The sequence below is a fragment of the Carassius auratus genome, chromosome 42 (assembly GCF_003368295.1).
Source record: "Carassius auratus strain Wakin chromosome 42, ASM336829v1, whole genome shotgun sequence".
Classification (NCBI taxonomy): domain Eukaryota; kingdom Metazoa; phylum Chordata; class Actinopteri; order Cypriniformes; family Cyprinidae; genus Carassius; species Carassius auratus.
Genome location: NC_039284.1, coordinates 9,554,824 through 9,573,582, shown reverse-complemented (window position 1 = coordinate 9,573,582; position 18,759 = coordinate 9,554,824). Strand labels below are relative to the sequence as shown.

General features: G+C 37.6%; 1 protein-coding gene across 4 annotated transcripts in view; it reads left to right on the top strand.

The window, feature by feature from the left end:
* Positions 1-18,759, top strand: part of LOC113060580 (arf-GAP with SH3 domain, ANK repeat and PH domain-containing protein 2-like) — a 66,135-nt gene that overhangs the window by 35,561 nt on the left and 11,815 nt on the right. For 2 of the 4 annotated variants that reach the window (XM_026229602.1, XM_026229603.1), the window contains exons 3-17: positions 658-803; positions 1,236-1,310; positions 6,703-6,752; positions 8,925-9,054; positions 9,157-9,242; positions 9,507-9,582; positions 9,675-9,761; positions 11,349-11,357; positions 11,834-11,937; positions 12,091-12,160; positions 14,582-14,669; positions 15,888-15,936; positions 16,219-16,385; positions 17,985-18,118; positions 18,583-18,677. In XM_026229602.1, coding sequence (XP_026085387.1) covers positions 658-803; positions 1,236-1,310; positions 6,703-6,752; positions 8,925-9,054; positions 9,157-9,242; positions 9,507-9,582; positions 9,675-9,761; positions 11,349-11,357; positions 11,834-11,937; positions 12,091-12,160; positions 14,582-14,669; positions 15,888-15,936; positions 16,219-16,385; positions 17,985-18,118; positions 18,583-18,677 — 1,366 coding nt within the window. The remainder of the gene's footprint in view (positions 1-657; positions 804-1,235; positions 1,311-6,702; positions 6,753-8,924; positions 9,055-9,156; positions 9,243-9,506; positions 9,583-9,674; positions 9,762-11,348; positions 11,358-11,833; positions 11,938-12,090; positions 12,161-14,581; positions 14,670-15,887; positions 15,937-16,218; positions 16,386-17,984; positions 18,119-18,582; positions 18,678-18,759) is intronic. The other 2 variants (XM_026229605.1, XM_026229604.1) reach the window with 1 other exon arrangement.

Here is an 18,759-nt window from a genome sequence, read left to right as displayed (position 1 = left end):
GTGTGGCTATTCTTGCTGACTGTGTTTGTTTGAGGAAACTGTGCTAGGTAACGTTACCTAGTTGTGGGAGGAAGGTCCCCCACAAGGGAGGCTTGAAAAGCTCCAGGTGTTGATTATAAACAGGCTCGCACATTTACTAGCATCCAGACGATTTGTACTTGGAAATTGCACATTTTCCCTGCAGACAAACTGTGGGGAGTTTGCAACATCACTGCATGAGTGAAATACACGTTTGCATGTTTTCCATCTTTCGTTCTTTGCCCCTGGAGAGGACATCGACTGGGAGTTTGATGGAATTGTGAGGAAGTTTCCATCAAACTCTATCAGGGTATTTTTGTCTTGGTGTACAATAACAATAGCAGAGTGTGGAAAAGATTCCTTAAACAATAAATAGTCTATTCTGTGTGTCCGTGGTTGTATGAAGTTGATGTGATAAGGTGGACTGTAACTGATAATGCGGGAATACATGACAACGCAATCAGGAGGAAAGAAACCAACAGTAGGAAAGAACAATAAGCTTTGAAGAATGTTAGGCTTATGTGACTGTATAGAACGTCATAAAAAATGGTTGTTATAATTATTGAAGTACATCAAATAATTAATTAGCTTTTTTAAGGTGCAATTAAGTTGTGATTACAACTTTCTGTCTGTTTGTAGCTCACGTGGAGAACGAGGAGCAGTATACTCAAGCTCTAGAGAAGTTTGGAGAGAACTGTGTGTACCGAGATGACCCTGACTTGGGATCAGCCTTCCTGAAGTTCTCCGTCTTCACCAAGGAGCTCACAGCCCTCTTCAAGAACCTGGTGAGGACATTTATTATGCATTGATGTGATTTTATATAGAGCAAATGGGTTTCAGATATCTTACTTTCCCACTGTTAATGTGTTTGGACCTCTGGGCCCAAAAACTGATCTGGAGTCATTGATCTCCTGGGTGGATCAACTTTCATGAATGTGTTTTAGCAGTCACTGGTGATGAGTTGAGCTGAGCATTATCAGTCATTGTGTAATTTATGATTTGGGAAGTTTATTGTTAGTTTTTGCGACGCTAATGAAGAATTCCACTATAGTGTTTCCATGAATACTACTTAAAACGTCTCATTTCTCTCCCGCAGCAACAGACCTTTCTTGTTTCCTCTCAACTTTGTGTGTTCATCTCTGACTGCCATTCTAAGAAAGACACTTGCACAGCTGGGAAGAAAGAGATTTGTCTAATGCGCTGCTTTTACTCTGTAGTTTCAGAACATGAATAACATCATTACCTTCCCATTGGACAGTCTGCTGAAGGGAGATCTGAAAGGGGTTAAAGGGGTAAGTTTATTACTTTAAGCCAATAAACTGTTTTTTTGTTCTTTGCTTTTTGGCTTGTCTCAAGGTGTTTTATGCACATGCACATCAGCCAATACTAGATGGGGAATATTCCTTGGCACACAAGTCTTGAATTTCATGCGTAAACAATTACTTGTGACTGAATTTACACCTTAATGATAGGGACTTTTTGAAATTTAAAAGTTAAGTTAATTTATTATTCAATGCATTATTAAATATTATTATTATTATTATTATTATTATTCATTAAATATATTAAAATGTATTAATTATTAACCCCTTTGTGTCTGTTTACGCTCACATGAACATGCTTGAGCAGAAGACAGCTGGTAGAATTTTAGAATGTTCTTCCAGGCCACTTCAGTTCATTAATGTCCACCGTGACCTCCTGACCTTCTCTGTACCACGTGATTGTCTTCTTAGCTTCTTAAGGTGGAGTCTGATTTGATTTACTCCTAATGAGGCGCTTCACTCAGCTCCCCGTCTCGTTTCCTTGGAGACTTCACTTTCTCTCTCTCGCTGTGATGGGACTGAGAAAGACATTCTGCCTGGGTGATGCAACTCCTTAAATGTGTAGTTAAAGTTGAAAGACCAGTTAACTGAATCAGTGAGACCCTACAGGCATTTATTGGGGCTTAATAGTGACGTAACGTGTTTGGACATTTACAGTGTCAGTAGTATTTCTCTCCATTTGAGATAGCATTCACAACATCACTGCCTAGTGGTACTATTTCTCGCACTAAATGACAACATTTTTTGGTGTGAAAAACAATATGCCTGTTAAAAAATTTGCATACCATCAATGCTATGGATTTTTTTTTTTTTTTTAGGGAATGCTGTTGTAATCTGTTTTCCATCGAGCCCATCAGATTTGCACTTTTGGTCACATCCCGAGTGTCACTGCTGTTACATGACTTGGTGGTGCATTAGTGCATAGCAAATGCAAAAATCTGAATGCTGTTTAAAATAAAAACATAAATGCTATTTTAAAACAAAAACAATTATTCTGTGACAATCAGGCGCTTTGTGTACCGGGGTATCATGAGCATTCCTGCTTTTCTTATAAGCGCCACCTACTGTCAGAGTACATTTGCATTTTTATTCAGTTCATCTGCAGTTTTTTTTTCACATTGGTTTGAACAGTATAAGAAAAAAGGACTGAACACTATATATATATATATGTTTATTTATTTATTTATTTTGATAATTTGATTAATTGATTTTTTTAGTCTTTTTTTTTTACTCTATTAACATGGATGGCAAATAGCTAGTCTGGACTCGGCCAGTGCAGAAGCATCAGATTCTCATATAAATCCATCTTCGATGAAGATGTAAATCCTGCTTTCTGTCAGTTTCCTGTAGAGGTGATTGGGATGACATTGACAGCTGCAGTTGGAGTGCTAATGGTCTCAGAACAGTCTGCGTCAGCATCGGGCTTGATTCAGAGCACAGTAGGGGACGCCGCTAATGGGGGGAGATTACAGGCCTCATCTCGGGCCATCATTCCAGTCATTAACCTGAACCTGTGCCTCATTAACCCATCAGCAAATGGATCTTTGAAATGAAATGTCTTTGGTGTCATTACGAGGTCATCTGTTTTGTTGCCTGAATTAAATATTCGTAAATGAACATTAATACTCTCCCCTTTTTGTCTATAGGTTATTTAGTAAGTCAGTGTGTTCTCGTTTTTAATTAAAATCTGCTTATTTTTCACTTAAGTTGTTTTTGTATTCTGGGGTAGAAGATTGGAACATCCCACTTCTCCATGTTTGTTAAAGGGTTTTTTTTTGTGAGGGGGGGTGGTCTTTTACTACTTTCTCCCTATTTTAATATTTTAAGAATGGTAACTAATGTTAATGTATTCAACTTGTAAAGTGTTTTACGGTTTGTGAAATGTCAGAAAGCTTGACCCCCAGCGTTCGCTGTTCTTGACCATGAAATGCATGTCATCTAAACTGCTGAGGGAGACGGAATTGCCATCCTCATGAAACCCACACACGGAACGAGCTGACATCATCCCAAAACCTCTCAACTCGATGATAGCGCTGTCTGTTCCTCAGCTGCGTCTATTGTCTTATAGTGTGTGTTTGTGACCGAAACTTCCTCTGTTCAGTCAGTCTTTGATTGTGTAGACAGTTTTGTCGGCCTCAGAGGGAGTGATGTCAGCGCTGAAGCCCGCTGAGCTGTGAAACCCACCCGCTCAAGCTTTTTTAGACCCCTCTGGCTAATAGATGTTGCGGTCTGGACGTCCAGGTGACGATATGTGACTCAGCTTGTTAGAGAAAAGTATCCTGGTGCTGTGTGGTGAGGAATGATGATTTATAGTTCAGGCAAAGCAAAATGAAGCAGCTCGAAACAGTGTTTAATCGCATACAAAAATGCTCTTCCTTTGTCTCTCTGCGTCCCATCTTTTCTGTGTTCATGATTTAATAGGCTGAATTGCTGAACAGTCATTCTTCTGAATCCCTGAAGTGACCCTTTTGGTGGTTGAGATTGTTCCTTTACAGAGCCCTAAATCTCTCTCTCATTCAGACTGATTTAAAAACAGACTCAGACTAGAACAGCAACCAGCCACTATTTTGATCATTGATTAATTTGGTGATTATTTCATTAATCTGAACATTTTTGTTTTAGTCAGATGAATTTACTCATTGCAACTTATAACATCCAAGTGAAAGACAGAACACTTTCATGTCAGGAAAAATTAAAAGCAATATCACCACCTCCATTCTTTAGTGTAGGAATGGTGCTGTTTGAACGGTGAGCTGTATTGCATCTCCACCAGATGTATTGTTTAGTGTTGAGGCCAAATAATTACATTTTAGTCTCATCTGCCCCAGAATCTCCAAAGAGTGTTGAATGCATGTGGTCTTTCATGAGGAGTGGCTTTTTTTCTTGCGACCCTCCCATACAAGCCACATTTGTGGAGAATATGAAATATTGTTGTCACAGGCATACAATGACCACTCTTTGTCATAAATTCCTGCAGCTCCTTCAGAGTTGCTCTAGGCCTCTTGGTCTCCTCTCTGACCAGTTTCCTCCTGGCTCTTTCATCCAGTTTGGAACGACTTCCTGATCCAGGGAGGGTCTGTGTTGTACCAAATACTTTCCACTTCTTAATAACAGACTTCACTGCGCTTCTAGGCATTGATAAAGCTCCATCTCCTGATTTGTGCCTGTCCACAACTTTATCACAGAAATCTTTTGACAGTGCCTTGACACTCATAGTTGATTGTTTGCTTCAGTTGCACCAACAATAACTAAAATGCTGCAGGAAAACTCTTTTCATGCTGAGCTGATCAAAATGACCACATCTAAAAGTCAGATGTGCAACTAAAAAAGTTAATAGCTAAGGCTGAGTTTACAAGTAATTTTTAGTAGGGGGTGATCCCTTTTCCAAATCAGTGATTCCGTTTTTTTCTGACATGATTGTGTTCTATCTTTCACCTGGATGTTATAAGTTGGACTGAGTAAATACAACTGTAAATAAAAAAAAGCTACAAAATGTGATTATTATAAAGGGGGCTGATTCTTTTCTATAGCCACTGTATACTTATAGATCTTATGTATTTATGTTTAAATTAGGGATATGCCGGTATCAAATTTTCCTGTTGCGATTAATTGCTCATGCTTTTATCATGGTAAACGGTATTATCACGGTATTGAAATTTAGTTTTAAAAAGTGCTCAAAATATAGTATAACATAATATAATATAATAGGTTAAATAACTTTTTTCTAATAACAAAAATAACTGAAAATTTAAACAAAGTAAAACAATAAAGTAAAATATATAAAGTTAAAAGTTTTGCACAGATTCAAGTGCAAAAGAACTATAAAGACCCATAGGTCTCACTTTACAATCTCATTAGTTAGCCATTAACATTCACCATAGCTACATTTGCTACAGAAGTTATTAATCTTTGTTAACAAAAAATACAAGTCATTGTTCATGTTAGCTCATTAAATAATACACTTGCAACTTTACATTTTAATAACGTGTTATTAAATATTGGAATACTGATGTTCAGAAGAATTTGTAATTTGCAGTTTGTTCACCAATGAATTAACTAATGTTAAAAATGAAGCCCTGATGTAAAGTGTGAATTAACAATAAAAAATCAAAACATTTTCAAACTATATCTATCGCAAGTTGTAGTCCAGATTAAAATAACCTAATTAAATCTTAATAATTAAGTATTTGGCACTGTGATGAACAACATAGTCAATACACAAATCTGAATGGCTATTTAAAATTATTTAAATATGTTTCAGAAAGTCATCCAGCTTTATGGGGTTTCCAGGGTAAGGACATTTTCTGCAGTTTAGCTCCATCTGCTGTCAGAGAGTGAATGTGCTTTCATTCAGCGTGTCCCTCACGTGTTCCTCCATGTGCTTCTCATGTGTGCTTGTTTACATCAGAGTCTTTCAAGCAGCGTACAGCGGTGTTGTGCATTTTGACCAGTTGATGGGAATAGTAATTCAGAATCATTTGTAATATATAATTATTTGCGGTATTTAGAAGTGCCCACGATAACAATATTGCATATTGATTACGTGATATATCGCATTACCGAATACCGGCACAAGTCTAGTTTAAATAGGGACTTCTAGTCTCTTCTGTTTTCTTTAACATTGATTCAAGTATGGAATGCTTGGAGATGTGGGTTCTTTCAATGTGGAAATGATTTTCTTGTCAGCAAACTCTTAATGAGCCATTATTGCTGGCACAGATGAGACTGTTTTTTTTTTGTTTTTGTTTTTTTGTGTGTGTAACATCTGTTATGGAAGCACATTAACAGAGTGGGTAGGACTCTTAGGAAGTCCCTCTACAAACACAGACTTGTGTTATTAGCGTAAACCCTCAGTAGAGCTGCTGCAGAACAATCTGTTTGCACAAGAAGAATCTCCCTAAAACTTCCAGATGATGTCATTTCAGAATACAGCCACTGGCATAACATCAGGTACTTTCTTTGTGAGCATGACATCATACGTGATGGTGTACATCTGAGTGGTGATTTGATGCCACTCGTCTGCTACTCTAAGCCTCAAGCCGTGCCATTTTTGTGCGAAATGCATGCTGGCTGATACAGCAAATCTAAACACCCTGCGTTAATGTTCTCTAGTGCATTCAGAAAACAACCAATGGGCCAACTTTGAATTGTGTGACAATATCATGATATGATTCAGAGGAAAAAAAAACAAACAAAAAAACATTGCATCCACAGTTTGGAGCAGACGACAGGCTCTGTGAGACAATGCTTCTGCTCAGTCCTGTTTTTCCTCAGTTATTTGGGTTCAGCAGCGGATGTCAAAATGAAAGTTGAGTCATACTCTATGTGTGTCTAATGAATATCCTCTCTCTTTCTTTTGCAGGATCTCAAGAAGCCCTTTGATAAAGCCTGGAAAGACTATGAGACTAAAGTGTAAGAGATTTTTCAAAGAATTCCTTCATTTCTGTAATGCATGTTTGCTTAGTCTGAAAATGAATTAAATCGAAAGGAAATGTCGGTGTCCTGAGTGTCAAATGAGGGATCAGTGGCACCCAGCACTCTGGATAATGAGCTGTCATTGTTACCACCTCACTTCCTGTTTTCCTATCCTCTGCTATCACACTGATTGCTGTGCATGCGACAATGTATGACATTTATGTAGCACTTTTTATATATTTTCCAAGCTGCAAGGGACATTCTTTACTGAAAGGGTAATATATTTTCTTATGGCACGCCATTTGGTTAAAGCCAGGGGCTGTTTATGGTCCTGCCTTTTTTAATATCATTGCTGTTTTCCATCATCAGCAGTTTTGCTCAGTCAAATACATGTTTCACCCCTCATCTCTGGATATAATCTCTGGCGTTTGATTGTGACCGATACCTTCATGTTTCCAGACAGAAAGAAACGAAACCGTCCTCTAACGTGACACTGGCCCTGACTCCATTAAACTGGTTTTCATCGTCACCTCCGCTACAGTTTGAGTTCACTTTCAATATCTGTCTATGCAAAGCTTTCGGCTTTCTCGCAAATTGCAGTTTGCGTGGCAGGCTTCATTTGTGCAAATACGCTGCTAATGAATTTGCTGAAGATCTTGCTGTGTTTGTTTAAGAGGCAATGAATCTGACACTAAAAATAACGTGCTGCCTCGGGACACCAGGTTAACAGCAGGAAACATCAAATCACGAATCATATTTACCTAATTTGTTTGTGTGTGTTTCTTTCTCCCAAAGATGAAAGCAACACTCCACCATTTTTGTGTTTAGTTTTTAACTGCCTTGATATTGAACATTTTCTTTTTCACCAAAAATGGTGGACTGTTCTTTACAGTCATCTGTGGAAGTGATGTGCTGACATGAGGGAGTCTGTTTAGGCTCATTTCTCCCATCTGTTAGATGTACAGGTGCTATACCCAAATCATTGGGGAAGCTACAAAAAAAAAAAAAAAAAAAAACACACACTAAGAACTATAATTATATTTGATTATTATTAAGAGTTATATTTTTGGACTTGTATGCCTTTTAAAATACAAAAACAAGTGTAAAAAAATAATAATTTTGAACTATATGTAACTGAATCAAGAACAAAGAAATTGAGTATTTCATTAAATAATTATATTACTACACCACATTTTAGAGTTCATCAAAGATGATGTGTCATAGGTTTTAAAATTTATATTTTTGATTTGATTGAATATAGCCATGATATTTGACTTGGCACTAAAAAAATAAAGTAAATAAAAATAATCAGCAACTTTTTGAATCTGTTCATTGAATTTCAAATGTTTATTGTAAAACGATATAAAAAGTCCTAATTATAAAAACATAAAATTCACTGAAACCCTTCATGGAAAATAAGTGTCTGAACACGTTCACTAAAATGAATCAGACTCTACAAAACAAATACTAAAAATAATTAAATGCTGTCAACATTTACTCACCCTCATGTTGTAACAAAGCTACAACTTTTTCTTCTGTGGAACACAAGTTATTTTAAAGAATTTTGGGAACTATAACAATGAGTCTATATATATAATATTATATATATATATATATATATATATATATGTATTTTATTTTATTTATTTTTTTTTGGTTAAATAATCACTTTAAGTTAATAGTCTTGCTTCTCCCCAACACTGAACTTACAGAAATCAAACTTGTTTTCAGCTCCTCATGCTATCACATCACTTCATTTACCGCTTGATGCATTTTCTCGCAATCTTTTTGTGCCTGTTCATTTTCTAGTTTCACTGCCTAGAAATGTTTTGTTTTGGAAATGGCTTGTAGTGTTGACCACATCTCCTCGCAAGGCTTCAAACTCTGAAAGCAGAGGTTCCAGAAATGGCCAGCCTGCTTCATGATCGGCCGCTGGAGCTTAGAGCGTATAAAGGCTTAAACCAAACGCATGAGGCTCTCTCTGGAATCCTGTGTCTGAGAGAAGGGCCCTCCTTCCCCACAGAGGAAATGCTGCATCCGTAACGTGGGGTACAATATGCCGCTGGAGCATATGGAAATAAAAATGCCCTGCTGCATGAGTGTTTCCTGTGCGTGTGTTTGCATTTGTGTATCTGAATTCTTAAGGTGGTCTGTATGTGTTTCACACAGTTCTAAAATAGAGAAGGAGAAAAAAGAGCACGCCCGACAGCATGGAATGATCCGGACGGAGATCAGTGGAGCAGAGATAGCAGAGGAAATGGAGAAAGAGCGCCGTTTCTTTCAGCTTCAGATGTGTGAGGTAAGAGGTGACTCATTTCATTGGAGAATCCTGTTGTGGTGCTGTAATAGGCACTTCCTGTACAGTGTGTGTGCTTCAGGCTCCTCTATTGTTTTGTTACAGTACCTCCTCAAAGTCAATGAAATCAAGATCAAGAAAGGTGTCGACTTGCTTCAGAATCTCATCAAATACTTTCACGCACAGTGCAAGTAAGTCTGGCCACATTTCTCAATCTCAACCATTTATGTATTATATAATTCAAATGTAGATATTATATTGTTTATAGATGCAAGTATTTCAATATCTTGTGGGGCATTAAAAGCAGTTAAAGTGAAAAATTAAATGTATTCACACTCATACATTTAATCTTTTGTCCATAATTGAAATTCTGTTGTTTGTATAACATCTTTACCTAAATTGGAGCCTGTGTTAAATGATTTGGAAAATAACTGGAGTGATGTCTTCTGCCATAGCTTCTTTCAGGATGGTCTGAAAGCAGTTGACAACCTCAAACCCTCGATAGAGAAACTCGCCACAGACTTGCACTCGGTGAGAGGTTCTTCACAGCTGAAGCACTGACACACCAGTTCTCTTTTTACCTTCATAAACCCTTCTGTTTCCACTGCTGCTTGTGTCTTCAGATCAAACAGGTACAGGATGAAGAACGCAGGCAGCTAAACCAGTTACGGGACGTGCTAAAGACCGCTCTGCAAGTGGAGCAGAAGGAGGTTGGTACTTTCTCAAATCAAATCCAACTCAGTTCGCAGTAATTCAAAAGCCACAGCACCATTCACAGTGCATTTATAGCTCAGTTTAACATGTATCTAGATTGAAATGGTTTAGGACTTCTGCTTGGAAACATTGCTTGTGAAAACTCATTATCACAGTACGCATTATCTTCCTGCAAGTACTCACCCTCTTAAACTTTAGTTAGTCTAAAGACATTTAAAGGGATACTCCACCCCAAAACCGTAAAAGCTTCATTCGTCTCAGGAACACAATTGAAGATATTTGGGATGAAAACCGTGAGGCTTGTGACTTTCCCATAGACTGCCAAGTAAAATACACTGTCAAGGTCCAGAAAAGTATGAAAAGCATTGTCAGAGTAGTCCATCTGCCATCAGTGTTTCAACTGTAGCATGAAGAGACAAGAATGCTTTTTGTACGTGAAGAAAACAAGGTGATGCGGAGAGGGACACAGAGCAGACAAATTGTTGAATTACTGTATTTTCCGGACTATAAGTCACACTTTTTTTCATAGTTTGGCTGGTCCTGCGACTTATAGTCAGGTGCGACTTATTTATCAAAATTTATTTGACATGAACCAGGAGAAATGAACCAAGAGAAATGAACCAAGAGAAATGAACCAAGAGAAATAAACTAAGAGAAAACATTACCGTCTCCAGCCGCAAGAGGGCGCTCTATGCTGCTCAGTGCTCCTGTAGTCTAGACTGAAAACATAGAGCGCCCTCTCGTGGCTGTAGACGGTAATGTTTTCTCTTGGTTCTTGGTTCTAAATAAATGCGACTTATACTCCAGGGCGACTTATATGTTTTTTTCCTCATCATGACGTATTTTTGGACTGATGCGACTTATACTAAGGTGCGACTAATAGTCCGAAAAATACGGTAATTTGTTGTTTTTGTTTTTTTCAGACATTAAGAGATTACACACATTTAATCTAAATGCAAATAATTAATAATCATCTTAACACCACATGAACAAGTACATTTATATTTGTCTTGCCATCTGATTACACTACTGGGTTAAACATCTTTGCTTATTATAAACGCGCAGAATACAGTATATCTGATCACAGCAGTTTCAGACAATGTATTCATTCATTTATTTGTGTTTTTTAATTTTTTTGCCCATCTTCCTGTTTTATTTAATCAACAGCCCTGTTTACTGTGCACAATATATCTGTGATCATATTGGTTTTGACCCATATTTTACCTTGCTTACTATAAGAGTGTACACAACATATCTGATCATATTGGTTTCAGCCACAGTTATTAACTTATTTATTTTCTAGTATGCACCATGGGCTTTTTTCCGTAGACATCATATACTTATTTGCATGGTACTGACACATTTTTTCTCATGCCTAGCTGCATACTCTGGATTTAGTTTTTTTTTTATTCATTAACCATAACACAAAAAATAACTGTCTATTGATGTCACACAATGTTTTGAGTTCGATGCATTCTTACAATATATAGCAATGTTGTTCTAGAGTGCGAACTGTTTTTTTGTAAACTGTCTGAAAAATGCTCTTTTCTCTTCTTTAATGCTACCGTCCTTTGGCAACAAAGTCTAGGAGAGTAAGTGTCTACTTGGTATACATGATCATACTTTTGCATTTGCCTTTTCCTGGAATTGATTATAAAACGTGATGCAGATTAATTCAGTTTTTTAGGCTCTGAGTGCAGTTCATACAATATTGCGGCTGATGCCTTTTATCCAACCCTGAGTGATGTGTGTCTATATTTAAGCCGAGCTTTATATAGCACACACAGACTAAATACAGCCCATTTTGGCTTTCGTCCAACTCAAAACATTATTACTAAAATGGCAGCGTTCTCATTACTGGCTCAGAGCCTTGTGTTCCAAAGCAGTGTGTTTCCAAATGAGCTCAGCTCCCTGGGGACGCTTGAAACCCACTGCTCCCATTTCCTCACTGGAGTGACAACATACAAAAACACTGCTTTTTACTTCCTCTGACTGCTGATGTGCCAGTGCTTCACTGCTGCTGTGTGCACAGCCAATATACATTTACATATCTGTTCTCTCCTCATAGGACTCACAGGTGAGACAGAGCGCCACCTACAGTCTGCACCAGCCCCAGGGCAACAAAGAGCATGGGACGGAGCGCAGCGGGAACCTTTACAAGAAGAGTGATGGGTAATCATATTTTGAGATCATATTAAAATGCCATACAGTGAGTTAGTGCATGTTTGTTATAGTGACTAAAGTATGTCCTGCATAATTTATCATGTATTTAATGCTTAAATAGTCATTAATGTGACTTTAACTGTTTCCTGCGTACTTCCTCAGGCTACGGAAAGTGTGGCAGAAGAGAAAGTGCACAGTGAAGAATGGTTATTTGACCATCTCGCACGGGACGGTACGTAACCTGCCTGATTAGGCAGTTTTCAGGCTCACTAACCTATAGGTAGTTGAAATGTCCGGTGGTCACGTATAGTTATGTCAGGTGGAGCAGTAACCGCATTGTCCTGTAGTGTAACTTGTCATTTTGATAGTAAAGGGATCTTGAAATATTAATCTATATTAATGCTACTAATACTGAAGTATTAAGAGAAGTGTTTTTTTTTGTTGTTTTTTTTTGCATGAGAATACATTAGATTACATTACATTATTCATTTAGCTGACGCTTTTATCCAAAGCGACTTACAATTGCTATATATGTCAGAGGCTATATATGTCAGAGGTCGCACGCCTCTGGAGCGAGCAACTAGGGGTTAATTGTCTTGCTCAGGGACCCATTGGTGTCCCACAGTGGATTCGAACCTGGGTCTCTCATACCAAAGGCATGTGTCTTATCCACTGCACCATCAATGCCCCTAGTATATATATATATATCTGTGTATATATATATATATCTATACATAGGCGCACTTAAGTGGATTTGTAAAGGCTAAAAAGGTGATATAAAAATTAGGGCTGTCAAAAATAGCGCGTTAACGACGTTAATTAGTTGTTTGTCGTTAATTACGTCAAATTTTTTAACGCATTTCACGCATGTGCAGTGTGACAAATTATGCAGCTCAGGAAAGTCTCGTCGATCTCTGAATTCTCAAGATAGTAAAAAACAGCGGCGAGCGCCACGACGAAAACACCGAAGAAGATTAAGGTTTTACCTCAGTTACTCTCAAATACATTCATGCCAAGCTCGATAAACAGAGACGACTTTGGTAGTTGATACGCTGGAGCTTCTTCTTCCTGTTATAGCAGTGATCCTCAAATCTGGCTCGCGAGATCCAGTTTCTTGCAGAGTTTAGCTCAGACTCCAATTAAACACACCTGCCTGTGATTTACTAATGATCCTAAAGACACTGATTAGCAAACTCATGCGTGTTTGATTAGGGTTAGAGCTAAACTTCGCAGGAAAGTGGATCTCGCGAGCCAGATTTGAGGATCACTGTGTTATAGCGTCCTGTGTTTCACACTGCGCATGCGCAGAACGCCTACATGCAATGCAGCGAAAATTACAGCTGTTTGGAAAAGCATATGCATTTTTACTTGGTTTTACTGGCACTTGAAGCCTTCAGAACGTGAAAATGTCGATCCTAAAGTATTGTGGCATAGCAAATGAACACCTCCCAAAAACAAGAGTGCCCAGAGTGCTGCTTATGTGACTGTGGCGCATGTTTGTGTTTCTGAGTTCATTCTTTCAAATTTCTCTATGCATAATTTCATAGATATGTGGCTATATTTAACCACTGGTTCACCTAAAAATCTTACACTATCTTACACTATCAGTAGTTAAATGGCATGGTTTGATATAGTGCTCAGGTAAATTTGATCTAAGTAAATGTTAAACTTTTGAAATTCAGAAAAAAAGAACCACATGTTGAAACAATACATGAAAATGATGTATCTGTGTCCTGTTATTTATCTTTTGGTATGCATTTCAGAAAAAAATGGTTACGATTCAGGTGTAATTGCAAATAGTGATTAATCCTGATTAATCCACTGAAAATTCTGATTAATTTGATTAAAAATTGTAATCATTTGATAGCCCTAATAAAAATAGAAAATAAATAAAGAAATGGATTAAAAAGGGACCAGCCACAGCACCTGCAATACACTTATCTCTGATAAATGACACAGTTTCCTCATTAGTGCAGTGCTACTTCAATAGGCTTTCAGTCTTCAAGCCGAGCCCCTCAGTGAACATCATTAGTCATTGTACTGTCTTTTCCAGAGGCATTTCCTTTGGCCTCAGTGTTGTTGGGAACTGAAAACTTTCCTTGTCACCAAGACAACTAGTGAGAGGATAACAGGAAGTGTCGAATAAAAGAGCAGTTCAGCAGTGGCTTTTGTTACACCTTGTGCTGGAGCACAAGTTCAGGAAGTTCTTGCTGTGTCTGATTCTCAATGTCGTCAGCTGTACAGCGTCAGTGTAGAATATACAGTATGTACGGAAAAAGAGAGCCAGACACATTTATGAAGGGATTTATAAAGGTCTTTTTGAAAGGGATCTCATGAAGACAATTAGAAAAAGAAAATATATGAATATATGAAATGAAAATTAATCCTGTTTGAGGACAATTCGTTTTTTTTTTTTTTTTGAGACATGATTTTCATTTAATTATTCTTGTTAGATTTTCATTACTATAAAAGTGTAAAATAAATGCTGTGTTATAATGATTTAAAAAAATATGTTACAGTCAGTAAACTCAAAACCAGAGAAATATGGCCTGAATTTTGTTTTTGTGGGTTTCTAAGTTCCGATATTAAATCACTGTATTAGGATTGTGTTGAGATGAGCATAACCATTCTATTCTCTCTCACTGTGTCGCAGGCTAACAGACCTCCTGCCAAACTCAATCTTCTCACCTGTCAGGTGAAGCACAACCCAGAGGAGAAGAAAAGCTTCGACCTCATCTCCCGTACGGTTACACTCCGTCGCCGTTACTCCACACACACATTAATAAATCTGATATGGGAGCTCTGTAAAACTTAATTAAAGCCTGGCTGCTAAAGACGTAACTGAGAACATTGAGAGCAAAAATGTTAAAGGAGCAGTACAGATCAAAGTAGGAGAAAGAAATTCAACTGAGATTGAATCAGCCAATTGAAAGTCTATTTTTTGATCTTTTAAATGATCTAATAAAAATCATTCAAACTATATAGTGTAGAGCCTTGCAGTTCTGTAGCTTGTAGAGTTCGAGTGTAACAGTGATGGTGTTGTTGTTGTTGTTATCTGTGAGGAAGTAATGGCTGAGGGATTTTCTCCCATGCTCCTGTGCTTCCTTTAGCATGTCATCTTACCACAGGGAGCTAATGCCAGAGAGAAAAACAAGTTCAGTTTTACGTGTCCCCTCCATGAGTGGGAGTATTTGAGCTTATCTTGGCTTCTGATGTTTTTTCCAGTCTTCCTCATTCCAAATAGATTGCCACAGTGTCACTCTTGTGAGGGAAGCGCAAGTGTTCCCCGCGGTGAACAAGCAGAACTTTATTCCTCAGACTCTCAATGGTGTTATTGTTAACTCAACTGAAACCCTTATTACCATTTTCAGGTGAAATAAAGAGATAAATATTAGATGGAAAACTTAAACTCAGATAGAAAATATTAAAAAAATTCTTTATATATAATAATTATATAATTCTAATTTCAAATACTTCAAATGCTATAATAGTATGTATTAATAATAAAATAACGAATTATTTGTGGTTCGTTCCATAAGACAAATTATAAATGAATATAAAAGCAAGGTAAGTTGGATCAAAGTTGCCAGGATGACAGAATTTATTATGAAGCACTGTCTGTATGTAGTGCGTCGGGTAATAAAGGAAATGAAGATTTTATAACAATATTTGGGCCGTATCTGCTTTTTAGAGTCAACACTAGTTTTTGAAAGTCATAGCCAGTGGGCACAGATTCCGACTTGTAAGTCTGTTAGTGTGTGATCCTCAGTTGCTTAGTTTATGATGCCCGGTCCGCAAGTGTATGATGTCTAGTGCTTTCAGATTTCAAAGTTGTGGAGTATATTCCAGCCTTCAGTCGTCCAGAAAACACAGAGCTCTGAACAGATCTATTATTGTCAAAGGTTTGCTTGTTTTCTCCAAGATCTAACACGGTCTTTCTGTTCTTCTATCACTCTTAGATGACAGAACGTATCATTTCCAGGCAGAGGATGAGCCAGAGTGTCAAATGTAAGCGTGTGTGTCTGATCGTCCCTGTTCTGTTTTCAAAGGAAACCTGTCATAGGGATCATTTGTTTGTTCCTTAAACTCATTGCAAAGCATTTCACTTCTTGTTTTGTAATAAAATAAATGGTTTCCTCTTTAATAACTTTAATTTAATAACATGCTTAAAGTGTAGTGAACTGCTGTTTTGGGACTGTAGTTGAACTGCTTCAGTTTCAAAGTATCTACCCCAGCCTTGATTAGAATAGAATCCCTGATCTCTGTTTCTTAATCCTTATGATCTCTCAGATGGATCTCAGTGCTGCAGAACAGTAAGGAGGAAGCGCTCAACAACGCGTTTAAGGGCGACCAGCATGTTGGCGAGAACAACATTGTGCAGGAGCTGACCAAGGCCATCCTGGGTGAGGTCAAGCGGATGGCGGGAAACGATGTCTGCTGTGACTGCGGAGCTCCCGGTGAGTGACCTGGAAACCGACAGGAAGTGGAGAAGGAAGAGGGAGGGGACGCTGTTTTGAATGTTCACAGGAAGAACAATGTGGAAGCTGGTAGTAAAGGAACTTGGTTAAAAGGCTTGGATTTGCATAGACTGCTCTCTTTGGACCAGTCAGGTACTTGTTAAGTGACAAGACATGACCCAGCATGCCAAAAAATCAACGGACATGTATTATTATTATTATTATGATTACTATTATTATTGAATTTATTAAATATAATAATGTTTTACAATAATTATACAAAAATAACATTTACTAATAAATGTTTTACAGTTATTATACCAACATATAATTTATTAATACAAACCCGATTCCAAAAAAGTTGGGATACTGAATAATTTACAAATCTCATAAACTTATATTTTATTCACAATAGACTATAGATAAAATATCAAATGTTGAAAGTAAGACATTTTGAAATGTCATGCCAAATATTGGCTCATTTTGGATTTCATGAGAGCTACACATTCCAAAAAAGTTGGGACGGGTAGCAATAAGGGGCCGAAAAAGTTAAATGTGCATGTAAGGAACAGCTGGAGGACCAATTAGCAATTTATTAGGTCAATTGGCAACATGATTGGGTATAAAAATAGCATCTCAGAGTGGCAGTGTCTCTCAGAAGTCAAGATGGGCAGAGGATCACCAATTCCCCCAATGCTGCTACGAAAAATAGTGGAACAATATCAGAAAGGATTTTCTCAGAGAAAAACTGCAAAGAGTTTGAAGTTATCATCATCTACATTGCATAATATCATCCAAAGATTCAGAGAATCTGGAACAATCTCTGTGAATAAGGGTCAAGGCCGGAAAACCAAACTGGATGCCCGTGATCTCCGGGCCCTTAGACCGCACTGCATCACAAACATGCTACAGTAATGGAAATCACAACATGAGCTCAGGAATACTTCCAGAAAACATTGTCGGTGAACACCGCGCCATTCACTGTTGTTGGCTAAAACTCTATAGGTCAAAAAAGAAGCCTTATGTAAACATGATCCAGAAGCACAGGCGTTTTCTCTGGACCAAGGCTCATTTAAAATGGCAAAGTGAAAAACTGTTCTGTGGTCAGATGAATCAAAATTTGAAGTTCTTTTTGGAAAACCATGGACACCATGTCATCCGGACTAAAGAGGACAAGGACAACCCAAGTTGTTATCATAATTCCTACAACAATAAATATGATTACATAATAAAATAATAATGGAATACAATAGTGACAATACAAATACCGTTCATTTAATATTCATTATTATTATTATTATTATTATTATTATTATTATTATTATTATTATATACTGTATTTTATTTTATTTTTTTAGTTTTTCTTGTTACTTCTTACCAAAATATTTTTTAGGATTAAGAAACTTTGCAAGCTTGATTCAAATTTTTGAGCACGTGCACTAACTGTTATCTCCAGCAATCTGCCTAATTGATCATAAAACTCTATATTGTGGAATTGAGGACAAGCTGTTTCATCTTTTGTAATATGTTACACATTGTTGATTGACAGCCTCTGTTAAAGTTGTTCAAGCTTTTTTTTCTCTTTCTCTTCTTCCTCAGGCCCCACATGGCTCTCTACCAACCTGGGCATCCTGACGTGTATCGAATGTTCAGGGATCCACCGAGAGTTGGGCGTGCACTACTCCAGAATTCAGTCACTAACACTAGATGTTCTCAGCACCTCAGAGCTCTTGGTTAGTGTTTGATCCTTGATTTCACAGGGTGCAGCTCCCCAGATTCCCCAGCACTGCTGCTGTAAGCCTCATATTGAGTTTATTTATTTGCTTTGCACTTTTGATTCAGCTTTCATGCTTGAAATTTTTATAGGCTTCCCTCAAATCACTTGGGCTCTTTGGGAGCCATTCCACACGCATGATTTCAGCCCAGAGCATATTTGGCCAACAATTTAGGATCATTAAAGCAATTACACAAGACTCCAGAACTGTTAGCCACAGTGAGAAAGGCTCGCGTCTCTGATTAAATGCCAAAGATACATTGTTAGGCTGATTATGGATATTATGAAGTAGCAAAATAGATCAAATGGACCCTGAATAAATGTCTTTTTGTTGGTACTTCAGAGTTGTGAGATGCAATTAGTTTTGCACCAACGTTGATTTTATGCATGTGTTTGCATCTATGTTTATGTTGTGGTGTTCAGCTGGCCAAGAACGTGGGGAATGCTGGGTTTAATGAGATCATGGAAGCTTGTCTGACAGCAGAGGATGTCATCAAACCAAATCCATCCAGCGACATGTAAGCCAAAATTTGTCATCACTTTATATTATCATTATACAAATTTATATTGCATCGTTATACTTATTTAATTCCCTATAAT